The sequence below is a fragment of the Pelophylax lessonae genome (genome assembly GCF_965119305.1).
Source record: "Pelophylax lessonae genome assembly, chromosome: 1".
Lineage (NCBI taxonomy): Eukaryota > Metazoa > Chordata > Amphibia > Anura > Ranidae > Pelophylax > Pelophylax lessonae.
The window spans coordinates 548,829,601-548,851,334 of record NC_138768.1 but is presented as its reverse complement, the minus strand read 5'-3'; the positions used below and the strand labels follow the sequence as shown (position 1 = coordinate 548,851,334).

The 21,734-nt window shown below is 39.7% G+C and overlaps 1 protein-coding gene across 2 annotated transcripts in view; it reads left to right on the top strand.

Moving 5' to 3' along the window:
- The window catches only part of TNKS (tankyrase), a 330,445-nt gene that overhangs the window by 280,733 nt on the left and 27,978 nt on the right, over positions 1–21,734 (top strand). Inside the window, exons 14-19 of one of the 2 annotated variants that reach the window (XM_082255809.1) lie at positions 1,019–1,161; positions 3,866–4,031; positions 8,216–8,435; positions 12,095–12,204; positions 16,347–16,535; positions 21,256–21,493. In XM_082255809.1, coding sequence (XP_082111935.1) covers positions 1,019–1,161; positions 3,866–4,031; positions 8,216–8,435; positions 12,095–12,204; positions 16,347–16,535; positions 21,256–21,493 — 1,066 coding nt within the window. Of the gene's footprint in view, positions 1–1,015; positions 1,162–3,865; positions 4,032–8,215; positions 8,436–12,094; positions 12,205–16,346; positions 16,536–21,255; positions 21,494–21,734 lie in introns of both variants that reach the window. The other variant, XM_082255808.1, reaches the window with a different exon arrangement.

The window sequence follows — 21,734 nt, the reverse complement described above, 5'->3', positions numbered from 1 at the left end:
CACTTACTATTCAAGGCAAAGTTTTTATTTTTCATACATTCAAATCAGCATTTTTTGCTAGAAACTTTTTTTTAACCCCCAAACCTTATATATTTTTTTGAAAGCAGAGTCCCTGTAGAAACAAAAAATACACTAAATTGAATTTGTTAAAATATAAATGATGATGTTTCCTTGAGTAAATGGATACTAAACATGTCAGCACTCAAATTGCTTGTACCTGATAATTGGCGACAAACTGTGATACCTAAAAATTTTTATAGACATCGCTTTCAAAACCTTTACAGTAAACTATGTATAGTGAATTGTGAATAATGGCCCTAGAATTATTGCTCTGACTCCCACATTTGCAAGGATACCTCACATGTGTTGCAATCGCTGTTTACATACACGTGCAGGGCCTGAGTGCTCGGTTGCATTTGCGTGTATGTGTGGGGGTGCTTTTATAATTTTTTTTTTTACTTTAATTATTTATTTTAATAAAATGTATTGTTATCATGAGGGGACAACTATGAAAACCCTGGGTCAGATTCTAGCTATTCCCTTTGCTGTTAAAAATGATTACTCTCCGGTGTTGATTTACTAAAACTGTAGTGCAGAATCTATTGCAGCTCTGCACAGAGACCAGTCAGCTTCCAGGTTTTTTTTTTTTTTTGCCTAAAGCTTAATTGAACACTTTAAAGTTAGAAGCTGATTGGCTGTCATGCCCCCAGCTGCACCAGATTTTGAACTCTCCAGTTATAGTAAATGAACTCCTCCAATGTCCAATGTTGGAGATTATATTCTGCTTACTTCCTGTCCACCGCACCACACTGGGCATGCAGGTATGTTTTCTGACTAGGACGAAAAATGATGGCAGCCATCGGCGACAAGAATAGCAGAAATAATGTTGTTGATCTACTACAGTCTTTACTAAACTAATCATGTGCTTAAAATCTTTTTGAAATTGCAAATCTTTGTGTATATATTTGCACTTCTAAAGTAATTTTTTTGTTCATTTTATTCATTTTACTAACAGCAGCTATGCAGCCCACAGAATGTGAATTGCAGGGATCTTGAAGGTCGTCATTCAACTCCATTGCACTTTGCTGCTGGTTATAACAGAGTTTCTGTTGTGGAATATCTACTGCACCATGGTGCTGATGTACATGCCAAAGACAAAGGGTAATTGTTTACTCAAAATGTGTCACTTGTTTTCTCTGCTTGTCATGTCACTATATTTTGCTCATGAATTGCAATTGTCATAGACTGCATTAAACTCTAAACTTCTATGGATTATAGTGCATCTGGAAAGTATTCACAGCGCTTCACTTTTTCCACATTTTGTTATGTTACAGCCTTATTCCAAAATGGATTAAATTCATTATTTTCTTTAAAATTCTACAAACAATACCCCATAATGACAACAAAAAAGAAGTTTGTTTGAAATCTTTGCAAATTTATTAAAAATTAAAAAAAAAACAAAAAAAAAAACACATAAGTGATTATATAAGTATGTAAATTACATAAGTATTTACAGTCTTTGCTCAATACTTTGTTTGAAGCACCTTTGGCACCAATTACAGTCTCAAGTCTTTTTGTGTATGATGCTACAAGCTTGGCACACCTATTTTTGGGCAGTTTCTCCCATTCTTCTCTGCAGGACCACTCAAGCTCCATCAGGTTGGACGGGAAGCGTCGGTGCACAGCCATTTTCAGATTTCTCATTCACAGAGTTGTACCGTAGCCACTCTTGGCTGTGTGCTTAGGGTTGTTGTCCTGTTGGAACCTTCACCCCAGTTTGAGGTCCAGAGTGCTCTGGAGCAGGTTTTCATCAAGGATGTCTAGGTACATTGCTGCATTCATCTTTCCCTTGATCCTGACTAGTCTCCCAGTTCCTGCCGCTGAAAAACATCTCCACAGCATGATGCTTTCACCACCATGCTTCACTGTAGGGGATGGTATTGGCCAGGTGATGAGCGGTGCTTGGTTTTCTCCAGACATGACGCTTGCCTTTCAGGCCAAAGAGTTCAATCTTTCTATGATCAGACCAGAGAATTTTGTTTCTCATGGTCTGAGAGTCCTTCAGGTGCCTTTTGGCAAACTCCAGGCAGGCTGTCATGTGCCTTTAACTGAGGAGTGGCTTCCGTGTGGCCACTCTACCATAGAGGCCTGATTGGTAGAGTGCTGCAGAGATGGTTGTTCTTCTAGAAGGTTCTCCTCTCTCAACAGAGAAATGCTGGAGCTCTGTCAGAGTGACCACCGGGTTCGTGGTCACCTCTCTGACTAAGGCCATTCTTCCCCGGTAGCTCAGTTTTGCCGCGTGGCCCGCTCTAGGAAGAGTCCTGATGTTTCCAAACTTCTTCCATTTACGGATAATGGAGGCCACTGTGCTCCATTTTTCTGCACCATTCCCCAGATCTTTGCCTCAATATAATCTCGGAGGTATACAGACAATTCCTTGGACTTCTGGCTTGGTTTGTGCTCTGACATGCAATTTTAACTGGTGGAATGGTAAATGTCAGGTATACACAGGTGTGTGCCTTTCCAAATCATGTCCAATCAACTGAATTTACCACAGGTGGACTCCAATCAAGTTGTAGAAACATATCAAGGATGATCAGTGGAAACAGGATGCACCCAAGCTTAACTTTGAGTGTCTTTGCAGAGGCTAGGAATACTTATGTACATGTGATTTTTTTTTTTTTTCCATTTTTTATATTCATTAAATTTCCAAAGATTTCAAGCAAACTTCTTTCATGTTGTTATTATGGGGTATTGTTTGTAGAACTTTGAGGATAATAATGAATTTATTCCATTTTGGAATAAGACTGTAACATAACAAAATGTGCAAAAAGTGAAGCGCTGTGAATACTTTCCGGGCCAATTTGACATGTCAAATCGCAGCCTATTCCTGGGAATGGCATTGTCCAAATATCTGTGCAACGCCGACTTTGCAGCGCTGCACCGGTTCCCAAAAGTAGTTTCTGCACTACTTTCGGACCCCTATATATATATATATATATATATATATATATATATATATATATTTACTCAGTCCTCTTCACCATGTCTAGATGCCTAAATGCATTGAGTTGCTGCCATGTCATTTGTGTTACCAAGCAATTGAACATGTTTACCTAATAAAGTGGCCACTGTGTGTATATTTGAAAAGGATCTATAACCTCATTACTCTGGGGTCCATCACTCTTGGTAGTGCCATGTTTGAGGATATTGTGCTGGTACTGATCCTACATTAATGATGCGGCGCATTTGTGTGTGAGCTGCATTGCTAATTTAAGAAAAAACACATGTATTTGCTTATACCTAAAGTGTACTGCAGCACCCTGCAGTGCATCAGAATGCTGCCTGCCTCATTTTTTTTCAAGCCACACCAATGTGTTGACGTGAACTGACACAATAGAAAACAAAATCCCCATTTTTATTTATGGATTGTCTCCATATTTAATAGTCGTTTCTTTTGCATGGTTGCGCTATTCTTTTTTAATATACAATAGAAAACAAGCCTTTTTTCCTTGCCTATGCTTTCGGACTGCATTGACCAACACGTGTAGTGTGAACAAACACATGGTACATGGGATGTTACAAAACATCTTTATGTATGCTTCCATTGTACTTTCCTGTCCATAGTAATCCAGATAAATGCTCTAGATTTTTTTTCATTCAATGTTTTTTTGTGCTTCCAGACTTCTGCAGTAAGATGTGATTGATCAATGAAACTGAAGTATATTTAGGACTGTACTATTGTCTGTTCCTTTTTTTTTTTTTTTTTTCTAAATTCATGTGTACAAGTTTTTCTTGTTTGTCAAGTTTAAGTATAAAAGACAAGTTTGTCTTTTATAATGTCAATTATTGTCTCATTGAACAGAGGTCTAGTTCCGTTACACAATGCTTGCTCCTATGGACACTACGAAGTAGCAGAGTTATTGGTGAGGCATGGGGCTTCTGTCAATGTTGCAGATCTCTGGAAATTTACTCCATTACATGAAGCTGCTGCTAAAGGAAAATATGAAATCTGCAAACTTCTGCTAAAGGTAACGTGAAACAATAAAAGAAACAAATGAAGAAAGCTATGTTCACTAGTAAATCATTACATTTATTTTTGTATATGTGATCTATTTTTATATACATATACACACACCAAATTATTATTATTTTTACATCATCGGCACACTGAGCACCTTAGAAGTATATTACACCAAATCTGCGATGTTTTCCTTTTGCACTAACATTTATTTTTGTGCCAATGCAACTTATTTAAGTGCTGGAATTTTACATATCAGACTCTTCCTCCCTTGTACAGTGGCACACAAACTTATGGAGGTGAGCAGGGACAGGCCTACAGTCGATCTGATGTGCCGCATACAAATGCACTGACAAGGAAAATATTGATAAGAGGAGAAAGTGAATAAAGAGGAACTGTCAAACCAGCAGTCTTCAGGGTGGGAGAGAACCCCAATGTATTGCTGAATGTTAACAGAAAAAGTGTTATCTATTTAGACTGTGCTGTGTGATGGGGTATGTGTAAGTCTCAGGACAGAAGTCTTTTGGTTGAATAACACAGTTTCTTTTTATTTATTTCAGTCTACCTTTTACCAAAAAAAAAAAAAAAAAAGCAATAAATGCACATATATTTGAAGAATATAAATGTGCATTTATAATTTTTTTGCAAATGAACCTGTAAAGCATTGCAGTTATGTTCTGTGGATCTTGGGTGCACTTGAATGCTGTGCTTCTGCAGACTCTTTTTTCAGTTCCCTGTTTATACCAAAGTACGTATTTTCAGTAAGGCCTTTTGCACACTGCAGCTTGATAAAGCTCAGTACAGTGCTTTTTTTTACTGAGCTAAAATGTAGCCCATTATTTACAATTTGCCTGTGTAAACAGGCATGTAAAGAAGCACCGAATATTCCTCAGTAAAAAAAATAGAAAAATCCAGTTAGTGTTTTGAACAGGTGCACGCTAATACGCGCATATGAGCATAAATATGAATTAGAAGAAGGAGGCCCCCACCTCTCCCCCAATTGGAGGAATTGGCAGGAGAAGAGTGAGGGATTTTAAAGTGCCCAACAACTAGTATACTACATGTAATTAATAATATGATCCTTAAATATATAAAAACATAATAATATGATCCTTAAATATATAAAAACATAATCAATTTATCAATCCGTCAGATATTAAAAAGTCATACAGGTTATCAATAGAACAATGACATAGCCAACCACATATACAATCAATCCATATAACAGGCTAAACAAATGCAAATACAAGTGTAGAAGGATCGGGATGAACGCGTTTCACCCTACTTGGGGGCTTCTTCAGGATCCATGTACATGGTGTTAAATACACTCATACAGCATTGAGAATGTAATTGACAATCTGTTTCAGCACAGTACAGTCACAACCGGGAGACATGTTACATAAACTCCACAAATATATTTTTTTAAAAAGCCAATAAAGATGGGCCGGTGATCAGCCTATATTTCTCAGGGAGAGAAAAATAGCTGAGGGGTTATTCACAAATACTAAATTAGGTGTGAACAATCCTAGGCAGCCACTATTGAACCGACATTTTGAAAGATGGGTGTCTAAACACCCAAATGTGTTTACACAGACCATCCCATATCCTATGGAAGGAAGCAGGGAGCGACAATTCCCATATATCTCCGAGCACTATAGCAGCCAGCAACATCAATCAATAAATATGAATACATTTTTCCCTAGGAAGTTATTGTGTGCTCAAATGTGCATATATGTGCAAATACATGCATAAATACGAGCAAATTCATGCAAAACAAACACCTAAAATTACATCCAAATAAGCAGAAGCTCAAACGTGCAAGAGGCCTTATGGAGCTGAAGAAAGTGTCAATAGATTACCAGTGCAGTAATCACTGTTCTAGTGATACATTGAGAACTACAAGTTATGCTTTCACAATCTCATAGAGGACTTGTATTTCAGAGAGATCTGTGAATGAATGATGTGATTGTGAGGTTGCAAAGGAAGAATCCACACTGTCACAGGAAGTGGAGGTTTGGGGTAGGGTCCCATTTGCCACATGTTACACCCTGAATAGCCTTTAATGGTACTTTCCAGCACTGTTGCCAGTGACTTAAATTCTTGATTTATTGCAGACCTGTATCTGGGTTGGACTCAGTAGCCTCCAGCTATTCTACTTGTGTTCCTTTGTCCCTCACTGCACACTTTGGTTCCACTTGCCCACTACTACATCACGAATGTGTCCCTGCAGCTCTGAGGCATATTTTCCATGCTGAATTCAGTAGTTTTGCAGCTAAATTTACAGTAGGACAAATCTCTATATCGGGGGCAGCATATCGGTTTCACGTAGTTAGCGGCTTTGTTTTTTAGATCTAGGTCTTGGGTTTGAATCACAACTGGGGTGCTCTCTGTATAAAATGTGCATGTTGTCCCTATGTTTTTACTCAATTTCTCTTGGTGCTCCAGGGCCTGTGAGTGGTAGGGGAAAAGGATTGTAAGCTTCTTCAGGTGTTTCAATAAACTAAAAATAAACTGACTTGCACAAAGGTTCCAGCATTACAGTCCAAATGCTGGTATGGCTTTAGCATATGGGCATTGTAACACATGCTACATTACTGTAGAGTGTTGTGTAGGTTATCAGTAATTTTTTTTTCTGTGTAATTTAGTATTTAATTTATAAAGCTAAATACTACATTAATGCATTTATGTATTCATTAAAAATTGTATTTTAAAATCTAGTGTAAGTGCCTGAATGAAACTACTTGATAGCAGTCTTATGCCATCCCCTTGTATAGCAGCACTCCGTCTGGAAGAAGAGCCAGCACTAGAAGCCAATCATTCTCGTTAGTAGTATACGTGTGCTGACAGCGAACATGCCGTCTGGTGCTGAGTGAGCAGAAAAATGATCTCATCATTGTACTGCTTTTATTTCATGATTCATGGCTTGTTTACACCATGTCCCTTAAGCTGCATTTTTCTGCAAACCACTGCACATGTATGGGGTAAATAGGGCACATAGAAAACTGTTGAAATTCGTTCAAGCCATACATGCACAGTTTTTTTCCAGTATTTAACATGGTCAGTGTTTGCTTAGGGCTGTGTGCACATGATGTATTAATAGTATTTACATAGCACAGACCACTTACTCAGCTCTTTACGTATTGTACATTCACCCTGCACTCAAGGATTATACATACCACCATGCATGCTAAGGTGTCTGCCTCACATGCATACAAACTCATACTAGGGCCAATTTAGTCAATTGACCTACAAACATGTTTTTGAGGTATGGGAGAAAACAGGAGTACCCAGCCGATACCCACACAAGCACAGGAAGAACACTCAAACACTATGCAGATAGTGCCTTGGTTGGGATTCTAAATGAGGACTCCTACTACTGCAAGGCAGAAGGCAAAGCCACTTTATTTGCCACTTTATTTGCCACTTTCTCTTCTCTGTCTTTACCTTTAATTATTTCCCAGTATTTATCAAAAAGGCCAAGGAAAATGTGTGCAGAGTTAATAGTAAAAATAGTAGTTGTGAATATTCTTCAAGTTGGTCTTTGTTATATTATGCATTTTACACACAAATCCGTTGAAGTAATACTAATGGGATTTTTTTTGTTTAAAAATAACATACATGTTATACTTAACTGTTCTGTACAGCTGTTTTGTACCTGTTGGGGACCCGAGAAGAGATCCTTCTCTTCTCTGGTCCCCAGCTGGCACTCCTGGCCTCTCCCTCCTACCGAGTGCCCTCAGAGCAAGCAGCTTGCTATGGGGGCATCCAAGCAGGCTCGCTTCCAAGCCTCTGCTCTGTGTGTCTCGGTCATGCCCCCGCTCCCTCATTTGCTCACTGGCTGTGACTGACAGTAGTGGGAGCCAATGGCTGGCGCTGCTTTCTCAGGCAATGGAGAAGGAGAGACCAAGGGGAGCCAAGGCTCTCAAGCACATCACTTAATCGAAATGGGCCTGCTGCACACAGAAGGTTTTTTTTTTAGAATACATGAAGGTAAAAAACCTGCAGCCTTAACAACCACTTTAATTTTTTTCTGAGACTGGCAAATATGAAAGAACATGCCAATATATATCTTCCTTCTTATGCATGTTTTGGTATTCCATATTGAGAAAAAGTGGAAGCCAACAGAAGATTGACATGAACATGAAAGAGTCTCAAAGTAATAAAGTATCAATTCGCTGCTTCTCTGTCTTCTAGCATGGAGCTGATCCAACAAAGAAAAACAGGGATGGAAACACACCCCTAGACTTGGTAAAAGATGGAGACACAGACATTCAGGATTTGCTGCGGGGAGATGCAGCTTTACTTGATGCAGCAAAGAAAGGCTGTTTGGCTAGAGTTCAAAAGCTTTGCACACAGGAAAACATTAACTGCAGGGATACCCAGGGAAGAAACTCTACACCTCTTCATTTGGCAGGCAAGTATTCAGACCCATGTGTACAACGTTTCACTATGTATCTTTTTGTTTTCGTCACTTTTTTTTTTTTTTTTTTTTGTTTTTTTTTTGAGCTGGAAGTTTATGGTAACAAGATGGTTGTCAAAAGAAAAAATGTGCTTCGGATATTCATTGTTTTATTCGCTTACATTAGGATTATATCCCATAGTTATTCAACGGATCGCTTGTATATGTGGCAAGAGACGGGGAAATCAGAGCTGGTCTATTCCCTCACATGTGCTGATTAGGCTACTAGCACAAAAGTGGCTGCTGCAGTTGATCTCGAGCTTGCACCAGAACTTAAAGTGGTTCTAAACTTAAAACTGTTTTTGACCTTACCATAGGCTCCCGCAGCTGTCAGTCAAACTCCTGTGAGCAGAGAGTGAGTGCATGGCTTGCCAGTGCTGTGTGTGCCTATGGGCGCACGCAGACTGACTTGGGAGTGCACGCACACAGTATCCCCCTTAGCACTTGGTAAGGCGGCACTCGGTGGAAGAAGGAATGCACAGCATCAGTGAGAGGAGGAGTGCCTCACTATAAAGAATAGGTGCCCTTTCAGACAAAATACATTTATTCTTGTTGCACCCATATCCTCCAGCACTGAGCTCTGCCACAGACTCTACAGTATTCTTGTTGAGGGGAACAATAATTTAGACTCTTGGGTTATACTGCTGCCTACAGAAGGATTTTGGAAATGGCAAATAAAAAAAAATTTTGCCAGCCCAGTATAACCCCCTCCTACTCGTACACACTTAAGTTTTTGCTAGTGGAAAGAAAAGGAAGGTTGTCTTTGTTTCTTTTTCTTGCTGAGAAAAATCTAACCTTTTTGCTTGCTATTTTTCTTCAATCAGTATTCCTCTACAAGCTGCTTCAGATGGTCGATATGCCCTAAATGCATCCATATCAGCTTTTCCCAGACCCTGCTTGAGTGTAAGATTTTGGAGCCAGAATGGAAAGTGACCTTCGGGCATTAAGCTCTGCATTGTAGTGCTTTTCACAACTAACATGAATTGTGTTAGCTGCAGAGTACTTTCCAGGTGCAGTCATACCACAGCCCCGGGTGTGAGCCTGTTACCAAAGAATCACTTTGCTAGTAGGTTGTGTAGGGGCTGCGGTCCTCAAGTGACACATGGATCTATCCTTGGTGTGTCTCTGCTGACTGACTACAGTGACCTGGTTCATAAGTGCTCAAGGCTTTGTCTTGTACTTTGAGCTATATTGCCATTGCCTAGCTATGAGGTAAATACGGCTTTTCACCTCAACCAAGATATTTAGTTCTTCCATACTAGGGATTGTAAATGATCACTTTGTAAAACAACCTATTCAGTTTAAAATAAAAATGAAATGCAAAACATTTTTGTATAGATATAAAAAAAAAAGAAAACTTTTTGAATACCTTTTTTTTCTTTTATAGAAGTGATCACATCCTCTCTGTTCTTAGCTGCATAAGAGCTGGGGGAGGAGAAGCAGCAGTACACTGAGCTTCCCAGTGAAAGGCTTGCAGGGGGGGCGTGTCAGGACAAGTCTGATCATTGGAGGAGAGCAGGCTGAGTTCCCAGTCCAGCTAAAGAACTGACCACGATGTGCTCCCATGCCTAGGGTGGTCAGTTTTAACAGGAAAGCAAGGGGACTAGCAGGAATACCAGGGATTTCACACAAAGAAAGCAATACAAAGAGAAAAAGATACTTTCTCATACAAGTACATGGTACAGCAGGCACATATCAGTAATATGAAGTGATGGGGTAACAAACGCTTTAAGCTTCAGTTCATCAGAAGTGATCTTCCCACATTGCCAGGATCTAATCCATGCTGTGTGTGCCTATACCACCCGCCCACTGCTTTCATTAGAAATACTGACTCTTCATTTGCTATTCCTGATGATCCCTATAAAAGGGAATCTTCTCGTTCCACCCTTTCTCAATGGCTCAGACAGATCATCGTCTGAGTTTATGGTCTTAAGGTTCGGTTTCAACAGTTTTCTGTCAAGGTGCGCTGTACTTAGTCTATGGGTGCTTTATAGAATTTTTGGCATTGGGCTATGATTTTCCAGATTTGCAAGGCTGCCACCTAGTCTTCTGTTCACAGTCCCAAAACTGCACCAGGTGGATGTTCATGTCTCATCTGATGCCAGCTTCAGGCAGCTCTTTGAGCTGCAGTCAGTCTCCAATTTTGTTTTTTTATTGTGAATATGTTGATTTTTTTGTGGCTGTTGCCCACCTATCAGTTGGACTGCTTTTGGGTGTCTCAACAGTATTTGAATTTCTGTTCCCCTAAATTAACACGAATTTGATTGTGTACTGAGGCGGGCCTGGTACAAAAGTTCACCTCACTTGAAGGACTTTTTGAAATATTTAATAGTTAAGAGCATCATATACAACCAATGCATTTCAGAGGTAAAAAGCCTCCCCCTTCTTCAGGGCTTTAGCAGTTGATGTTAATACAGTGATGACAGAATGCACTAGAGAACCTATGTAAAAGTGGTATTAAACCAAAAACTAAAAATGTAATATATTGCAGCTTTTTAGGCATTTTTGTTTCTTTTTATTTACCTGGTGATGTGGACAGTAACACTACAATCCATGCGCTCTCTCTCTCTCTCCTTTAGCGGTAGCTCCAGGTTAATAATTCAGATCTCAAACCATACAATTCCTCAACTGACCAGTAACCCAATCTGGCAATATTTCAATCAACATACATATGCTAAAAAACAAGTAAAAAATCCTCTGTATAAAACAAAGGATACACTTAGAGCATAAAGCACTGCACATTGACAGCTCTCTAAATCAGTTCAATAAACCTAAAAGCTCTTGTGAGGAGCAAAGTATTATTTGTGATTACAGCGGATATCACACTGTCACTCATAGGTTAGCCTCTAGGCTAGGTGAATGCAGCAAACAATGTCTCTGTCGGCTCACATACATAGGGAAGCTCAATCCACTGCTGCTTTGCTTTACTTACTGACAAAATTCAGAGTCTTTTCATTCCTTCCTTCCTCCATGTCAACACTGAATCTCTACTGGATCTCTATTTCTTCTAGTGCTCTCCTGAGCAGCATTCACCCCTTCTTCACAAATTGTGAAAATACTATAATGCTAACAAACACAAGTGCTTGTCCTTAAATAGTATCACAAATATTGTTTATAGTATAAAAACATCATTGCACTCACAAGCAGATCTGTAATATAGGCTTATTAGAACAGGCATTCCCTCTAGGTCAGTCTGCTGGAGTCCGGCTCTCCTGTTGCAGTAATCAAGAGTTCATCAGCTCCACTGATAAATGGTCAACCGTTCGAAAACTTGTATGGGGAAAGGCTAACAGAGTACTGTAGCAGTGCCTGAATAGGTTACCCTTGTCTGTGATCATGCTCTTGGTACTGCTTTTCCACAAAACAAAGGCATGCTGGCAGTAGGAGGGGTTATACTGGGCTGGCCACATTTTTTTTATTTTTTGCCTCTGTCCCTGTGTGTACCTCAAAGACTTATGGATTTTATGGACAGTACAAAAACTAATTTTAGGTTCACTAGAATTAGATTTTTAAACCTAAATTTGGAAATCATTTTACATAGTACAGTGTGTCGATTTACTTTGACATGCAGTTGACCTTTTGGTTTAAAATATCCTTTTTTTTTTTCTTTGCAGCTGGCTATAACAATCTTGAAGTTGCGGAATATCTCTTAGAACATGGTGCAGATGTAAATGCACAAGATAAAGGAGGACTTATTCCCTTACACAATGCAGCATCATATGGGGTAAGATTTGATATTGACTCATCTTGTTAAAAAAATTTACAGGCCTGATAGAGAAAAAGATGACTGAGAGATCTAAATCCAACATACAGTACTTCAAGGGTAATCAAAAATAAGCCGCGCTACTAAATTAAAAGGTGCTATAACCACACAATATCAAAATAATGAAATTCCAAAAAGTCCTTAAGTCTCTGATTGAAACTCCAAAGGAAATGAATTGAATTAAGTGTTCATAAAGTCCACTGGATATGGGTGAGCATCCACTAGTGGTACAAACTACTTACCGAAGTGCATAAAAATAATGCCCAATGCAGGGGTTTGAACACCCAAGATCTCCAGACGGATATCCTACAGCCAGATCAAATTCCACTGTGTTTCGGGTCTTGTACCATAACATGACTCAGCAGGCATTTTAGACCACTCACATAGAAAAGAAAATGGTATAGGATCCCATAACGTAAAACTGATAAATAATAAATGGCTAATAGATAATGGACGTGGAATATATCCCTCTAAACCATGGGAAATGAAGTGAAAAATTCCAAGTATAATATCAACACCGAAAGTGCAGTGACCACCACCAAGTGTGCAATCTGCTTACCAGATAAATAAAATAAAGTCGCCAATAAAAGTGTAATTAGAACACCCAACTGTCTCCAGAGGGCAATACCACCACCGATAGTGCTATCTGCTTACAAAACAGATAATATATTGTTGCCAATGAAAAGGAATGAAAAGTGATGTAGATGGATACCGCACTCCACACAAAAGCGATGGCCGCCACCCCAATCCACAAACTGCTTACCAGATGGATAATAAGATAACGCCAGGCATAAAAATCAATTCTCCAAAATTTTATGTGCTCCAAAGTTCCAGCTCAAATTCCTCCAAATGTAGTGGAAATTCGTATCTCCCAATGGAGGCATCAGTCACAGGGTTACATAAATAAAAAAAAATACCCCATAGTGTAAAACTGTATACTTTAATATAAAGACACAGGAAAGCAACTTACACGCATCGGATTGAGAGCGCTCAGAACAGAATGACAAGCCGCCGGCCGGCCGGCTCTTCCGCCGTCCTCCATCTCACTCTGATGACGTCAGCACGCCGCGACCGATGTACGTTTCGTCAGAAATGACGTTTTTGATTATATTTTTTGGGTGTATGTCACACTTTAAGCTGCTGCTTCATACATTATTTGCATAGCGCGGTTACCCCCCTTTCTTTAGTACTTCAAGGGTATCATGTCCCGTTTTCTTTTACATGGCCTTGTTACCAGGCAACCTTTTGTCTTTAAAATTAACCTTTCTAAGTGAAATACAGAAGGCTGTCATTGCCTACTTCATGTGAATACTAGTTTCCTGGCTAATAGGCCAACTGGCTTTAAACTTTGAGTTGCTGATCTAGGATAAGTATACATATCAGGAAAGTTAGAGTAAAATCAGATGTCTGTTATCTGTATTCTTATTCTGTGCTAGGGGCTCAAGTATTAATGCAAGAGGGTTTGCAGTAATATTTTGTGTGAATGTTTTTTCATTCTAAATCTTAATCTTAGCTAAATGGCAAGTAAAACAATACAAATTTACCCTATCATTCTCTTTAATTAGTCCGTTTAGAAAACCTAAATTAATTGATTCCACCTTAAATAGAGAGGTTTTGTTCTATACATTTGCAGTTAAAGCGGAGTTCTGGCCTCAAATACCTTTTTTAACTAAAAATACCCCTATGATACTAATCCATCGCCCTTTATAGAACCGCTATTCTAATACTTACAAGGTGTACGGTATTGGATTTTAGTCAAAATCTTACTTTTAAAAATGCTGTCTGAGCGCGGCCATCTTGGATGTGGGCATCTGAAGCCGCAGTGCAATCTGCTGTGTCCTTCTTCATGACTCCAGGGAGTGTTCTGGGATTGCTTCCTGATTCTAGCCTCCTGGGAGTGATGACAAACAGCTCCCAGGATGCAATGCAAAGGCGGAAGTGATGTCGGTGGCAGTGGCCACAGAGTGGGGAGAAGGAGGAAGTACAATCACAAATGCCTTGAAAATAAGGTAAGGGACCCTAAAAAAAAATTGAAAATGCCCAATTGTTGATCAGCATAGCGAGCACTCCAGGAATCACTAAAGTTGCAAAATAGGCCGGAACTCCTCTTCAAATGCTGCTACTACACTTCTGCCAAATGTGGTCCCTAGTTCCAAGCTAAACTCCGAACCTGGAACTTTTGTAGCAGTAAGTAACTTGAAAGTAGGGTTACCTTAAAGAGGAAGTAAACCCTCTGCAACTTTTACCTATAGGTATGCCTATGATAAGGCTTACCTATAGGTACTGTAAATATCTCCTAAACATGTACCGTTAGGAGATATTTACCTTAAATGCAGCCAGTGACATCACTGGCGCATGCGCTCTGAAGGAACGGCCGCTGGTGCCCTTTCTTCAGAGCCCCGTGCCGCGACCGTCGGCGGGAGTGACGTCCCCGGGGCTCCGGCCAATCAGATGGCCGGATGCCGCGATCCCGGAAGACGGGCGACTGAACATGTCGCCCGTCATACAGGTAAGCGGGCGGCACGGCGGGGGCTCGTTCTAAGGTAAGTATTTCATAATTAGCTAGTATGCGATGCATACTAGCTCATTATGTGTTTCTCTCTCAGGTTGAAAAAAAAAAAAAAACTTTTAATGGGTTTACAACATCTTTAAAAACTACAAACAAGAGGCAGAGACTCGCTTAGGACAGCTGAGTACCCCTAATATGCCTGCACCAGATCAACTAAAACAAAAAAAATGGCAGCTGCATGAATCATTTTATAATTAACCAAGGATAGGTGCACTAAAATCTAAATAAACCATTAGATTAAGGGCTTTTTCAGATGGGTGCTGAGACACTTTTTGCTGTGTGTGCATCCACCTTGGAGCTGCATGCAGGCAGCCCATAGAAATAGATGCATACGCAGCGGCTGCACAGACACACCTGCATGTCAAAATTTGGCATGCGAGCAGGAGTAGGTGCATGGATTCGGACGCAGACACTGAGCATTTACATCCATGCAGCTGCTCCTGTCTACATGTAGTAGTTTTTAAGAGAAAAAGGTAAGCAATAATTAGTGGATGTATTTTTTAATTTAAGCAACTCCTGGTTGTATGTATAGCAGGAGAGGTTAGATTTTACACTGCTGATGAATGACCAAGAGGAGAGTTATTCCCTCTCCCCATCTCTCTCAGCAGAGACAGGACCAGCTGGTTTAGTAGGTTACACACAGACTGCCAAAAATCATGCAGGCTGTTATGGAATTTAAACAGCATGATTTGCTAAAAGAAATCCAATTATTGAATTGTTTGTAAAATAAAATCTCATAAATAAGTGTTGGTTTATTTCAACAGAGAGCATTATACTTTGCTTAACTGTTCAAGTTTGGCCCAACATACTATTTCAGTAAATACATTAAAGGGAAAAACTAGCAAATATAAAAAATAATGTAGCTTATGTAATTGTGATTTGTCATTGAATGTTAATGAAATGAGCTTTCCTTTTTACAATCTGCAGCTCTGTAAATTTCTGTAAAATGCAATATGGCTACCTGGAGGAGTTATGTGCACAGAATGTGTACAGCACGCCCCACATAAATGTAATTTCCTGCTTGTGTAATTGGCTTACTGATTTGCACTAAGATACAAGTCAGATTTTGGGCATCCTCTGCAACACACGTCAGTTTTGGTAAGATACTCTCAGAGAGAGATCACATCTAAAGAGAAGCAGACCCACTTTCCTCATTAGAACCCTGCTAGTGCAGCAGCTGATTGATAATTATAAAATCACTCCCATTCAGATTCACATGGACACAGACAAACAAACAGCTGTTTCTTCAGAACAACAAAAGTTAGGAATCTGCAATTAGGTTTGTTAAAATCCTTGCATTGTACATATATCAACCAGAGGAGAATGAAAAAGTTCACAGGAAAAGTGCCATTGAAGCATAGGGGCGGGGGGGGGGGGGGGCATGCCCAGTGGTCAATGCAGTGATACAAACATGCAGCATTATTGCAGTCCTTTCCACCTCATTGCCTTCAGCTCCCAAATTGATCCACTTTAAATCATGTGCAGAACCAAGTAAAATAAGTACTAAACAACATATTTCTTTCTTTCTCTCCAGCATGTTGATATTGCAGCTTTGTTGATAAAATACAACACTTGTGTAAATGCCACAGATAAATGGGCATTCACTCCTCTCCATGAAGCAGCTCAGAAAGGAAGGACGCAACTATGTGCTTTACTTTTGGCCCATGGTGCAGATCCCACAATGAAGAACCAGGAAAGCCAGACGCCATTAGATTTAGCTACAGTACGTATTACTCTTGTATAAGTATTACCCTTAGTCATAAGTTGATAATTTGACCTCCTTACCGATCTAATAAGTGCCATTTTAAGCAAATATAGAGCTGTTCTCGGTGTTTAGAAATGCAGAGTTCAAGTTTTTGAGATCATTCATAAGCTGTTTGACATTTGTCCAGAACTTCCAGGTGCTTTTAATGAGTCTCTGAGCACCTCTGAGTACTCAGGTAGCCTCAGTGCTACACACAGCAGGTCCTCTGGTTTTCGGAGATTTTGTGAGTAGCTTCTGTAAAACTGTGAAGCTGGGCCTACATGGGTCTGTTTTTTTTTTTTTGTTTTTTTTTGATCAGTCAGAGGGCTGATCGACAAAACTGAACGGATTACCTCATCCACACAGTTGAGGTGGATAGAGGAATCCTCCCCTCCTTTTTATTGTATTCTGACAATAGGGACTCCTGCTTTTTAGAATACACTGATCAGCGCTGCAGCAAATTTTTGCAGCACTGATTGAACAAATATTTTCCAACAAGCACATTTGTGAGATGTTCTTATGAACTGTAACAGACATAGATGGATCAAAATCCAGCCAGTCCCTGCTGAACCGGCTGAATTTTATTGCATCTATGTCCAGCTTAAAGTGTTACTAAACCCACAACAGTAAAATGTGGAACCTAAGGGGTAATCCTGCGCATTGTGTAAAAAGGCTGTTTGATCCTGTCTTCTCCAATCCTCCCCTTCTTTTAGAGACCCCAATCCATCTCCTGATGGAACAGAGCATTGGGGGGCCCTCTGCACATGCTCACTTGAGTGTGTATTGCTTGAGAGTTTTTTTTTGTTTTTTTTAGGAAGGTGCATGTGATCAGCACAGGGCCAATCAGCACTGTCTAAACAGAGGGTCAGGGGTCATGTAGCCTCATAGGACAGTCAGAATAGAATGAAGACTCCTTCTACAAGCTTTAACCAGTGCTCAGCCAGACACTGATATACTATGTGGGACCAAATATAGTGAATGCAGGGTCCTGGGTTTAGTAACATTTTAAGTCTCCACATATCCCATCAGAAGTTGCTTTGGAAGTGCTTGATGAGCAGCTGTCATTTAACTAAAAGACACAGAAGCCCCTTAAACTGTCTGTTTTTAGGGTGGTTTCCTGGCATCTTAAATCATGTTTGTATGTTAAACCCTGAAGTCAAGTCTAGTTGACCACAGATCAGCAGTTAAGCCAGCTATAGATAAATTGAATCTTGGCGGTTCAGCAGGGACTGGCCAAGATCCAATCCATCTATGGGCAGGCTGGTTGTACAGAAGTGGATCCATCAGTTGATTTCAGTAGAACCAGCCTGTCAGATTTTTTTGCATGCGATTAATGCCGGTGGCTCTAGCTGCTAGCATTATTCATTGTGTTCTCTCTGAGTGGCTTCCCAACCTGGGCCAATTTGTGGGTTGTTCTTTGGTTGCTTTCTCAGTTGTGGCCTTCAGAGAATTATATTTTTCTTACTAATAATACTGCTTGACACATATATGTGAATACCTATCTGTAGTTCTGTTCAAGAGACAAATTGTTATTAATATACTTGTCTCTAGCATGCAGTGCTGCTCAGATGTTTGAACATAGTAGTGATGCATGTTATCTCTAAGAAAGAAGAAAGAGTGAACAAAATTGTGGGTCTAATAAAGATACAAGGTTTTGTGCCATTGCATGGGCCCTGAGGTTTAGCAATGATTTACTGGCTTTTCTTTCAAAGCCTTGTGTGTATGTTTCTAATCCAAGGTGGGCATTATGTTGAGAATTTACACAAGGCTAAAAGGGAACATATACAATGTGTCCTGCTAGCCAGAGGGATGCTTCACGGCTTACATCACAAATTTTCACTCATTAACCTGTACTGCTCTAGATAGTAACATTAAAGCAACCTAAAGCGGTATTAGAACCCAGAACAAAAATGTAATATTTTGCAGTTTAGGGCTACATTCGCATGGGTGTCTAAATTTCAGAGTTTAGCTGTGTTTAGAAGACTTTTTATTAATTTACAAATTTTGGTTCCTATCTGCAGATAAACGCACATTTAGTGTAGCAGCAGTAAATAATGCACTTCCCCTTTTCTTCCTGGAATGTTGATATTCATTCTCATGTTGGTTCTCATTTATCCTTTTGTTAATATTCATTATTTTTTACTTTCAAATGTTTTTATTGAATCTTTGCAAACATACAAGTAAAGAAATCAAAACATGTAGGGTAAAATAAAGTAAATAAAATAAAATAGCTTGCAGGCGTTTCACTTAGGTATCTTTTCAGATGAACTTAAAACAGGATAGTTATATCAGCTACAATAACAACCATCAACAGTAAGCAGTATATGACCATGAACTATAATCATTGTGATCCCACTTATGCCTATATATCATAATATTCATTATTTTAGAGGTGGTCTAACAATAGTTAGTAAGCTGTCAAAGTTGGACATTGACATTCTGATAAAGTTATAAAATCTGTCAGGATAGGTTCCAATTTCCTCATACATCAGGACAAAAATATCTCCTTGTTTAGACGCTGGGATTTTAGGGGATGTACCCATCTTCACTTAATTTGCCTCTCTCTCTGCCTCCATTATCTTCTCTCCTCTCAGACACACAATGGTAAGCACTAGCTTTTCTCTGTACTCCATTTCAATTGCAAAGCTCTATCACAATGCTCAGAAAACTACACACAAAGAGGAAGAGACGGTGCATGGGGTAGAACAACCCCCAAGAATGGGGTATTGGGAAAAAACCTTGGACACTAGCAATATCAGTCTGGGGAGAGGGTAGTGCTAGATGCGCTAGCAGATTTAGCTTAGTCTGTTAAAGGAAGCTGAAAAATAACGGGCTTTTTTTTTGCCAGTTTGGCAGGTGAAAATAAAGGAATTAAAAAAATACACTCTTGTGTTTTTGTGTTTAATGCTGCTTTAAATGTTTAACCCGTTGGCACTGGCTGCATGCAAATATGCGGCTTTGGTGTCGAACAGTAGTATGTTTACGTGAATTGGTGTGAATACAGCTGTGCCGAGAGCGCGCACGTATCACGGCGGTCACAGAGAAAGCTCCCGATGGCAGAGGATCATAAACCCCGCCACGCCTCCTGGCATCCTAAACCCCTTAAAGGGCCGGGAGGCGCTGACTCGAAGTAGTTAATTGATCAGTTTGTACAAATGCTTATCTTTGACGTAGACTAGTCTCAATATTCTTGTGTAGCATGTGATTTTTTTTTCCAGATCTTTATAACATTTTATGCTCCACTGAGCTGTTAAGCAGTCTTAGGTGTATCATACTTTTTCATCAACGGGTTTACATTTCATCCTGGTGTTACCTGTAAGAAATGTAATCTAATTCCAACCTCTGATTAAGACAGATGATTCAGCATGGCTTTAATTGCCTATTAAAAAAGTTTAGTGCTAATTTAATTTTAATAATCATACTTGTTCTGTGCAATGGTTTTGTGGCCCAAACGTCCTCTTCTGGGGATCCCCACCAGCGCTCTCTGCTCCAAGCTTTTTCTAGAGTGCTTCCATAGCAATCTGGAAGGAAGGAAGAGGAGAGAAGAGCTACTGCAGATGGGTCAGACTGGATCGAGAATGGACTCAAGTAAATGTTTGAGGGGGGAGAGCTGGGGTAGCTTCTATTGAATGGGGTTTTTTTTTTACCTTAATGAAGAGAAAAAATAAAATAAAAACTACTTTTAGAACCACTTTAAATGTAGTAATTGGTAATGGTAAAACTTTAAATGTAATAATTGATCATGTTAAAACTGAACTGTGATTGTCAAAACTTACATGGTAATACCCTATGTAATTTTGCATCTGTTTTTTAAATGTTATATGTCCTTTTCTTCTATCAGGTATGCAGGACTATCTATCTCATAGCTATTATTCCTGTGGTTAAAGGATAAGTTCACCTTTGGAACAAGTTACAAGTTCTACTCATTTTTAGGATAGAACATGTAACATGTTCCTGCATCTGCAGCCTCTCTCCCTTGATCCCCCCCCCCCCACACACACACACACACACCCCAACCCCCAACACCCCTACCCCCTTGTGACAATGGGTGGGGGATTCTTTCTCCACACCCCCTGTCAAAATTTGAAAATAGCATGGTCGTGTAGGGCTCCATCTACACGGCCGCATCATTCATTCACGGTTTCCTGTGAATTAATGCCTACAAGTACTGCAACTGAGGGCTTGTGGTTCTGAATTAACTATGAGGGTGCTGCTGAGCACTCTTAGTTCATTGATTCCTACACGCGCTATTCCTAATGCACACGTTCCTTCAGAAATAGCTGTGTATGAGAGGGTGCTGAAGCGACCACTGGCTGAAATCATAGAGCAAGAAAGTGTCACCAACACACCATGGATGTCCAGAATGAATCCAAAGATTTATTCAGTGATCACATCGTTAAAGAAAATAGAAATGTTTCGGAGCCTCGTAGGAGCCTCATCGCATGCCTGATGAAGAGGTCCTGCGAGGCTCCGAAGCATTGCTATTTGATGCTAGGCCCTGAAATGTTGCTATTAAGCACCTAATTATGGAAGCTTTCTTGAAAAGGAATTACTGGTACTTCTAATTCAGAACTTTTCCCTCCAGTGTTATTGTTGTCAGGACTGACTTTTTCACAGAAGAGAGTATTTAACATTGATAGGATTAAACCAGTGCATTTAGGGAGAAACCTGCACATAAATTTCTTTCTATATATTTTAGGCAGACGATATTCGAGCTTTGCTGATAGATGCAATGCCTCCAGAAGCCTTGCCCAGCTGCTTCAAACCTCAAGCAACAGTAGTCAGTGCCTCTATCATCTCTCCAGCATCTACTCCCTCTTGTTTGTCTGCAGCTAGTAGTATTGATAATCTGACGGGTCCCCTCACTGACCTTGCAGTTGGAGGAACATCAAATGCTGGTGATGGTGCGGCGGGCACAGAGAGGAAGGAAAGTGAAGGTAAAACTTAATGTTAAATGGTTATTAGGAATATGCAAATGTATGTATTAAAATTTCCGTGAAAGAACTTTATTTTGCCTTTATCAACAGTTTTTTCCCTTTTATTTTCAAACCTTTCAGACATTAGATTTTGCAGTTGAATAAAGCCAGTGAATTATAATGTATTTTTACATGATAGATACATCTGTCCAAGCACCACCTATCAATAGAGAATTGCAGTAATGAGCAAAGTTTTCATATA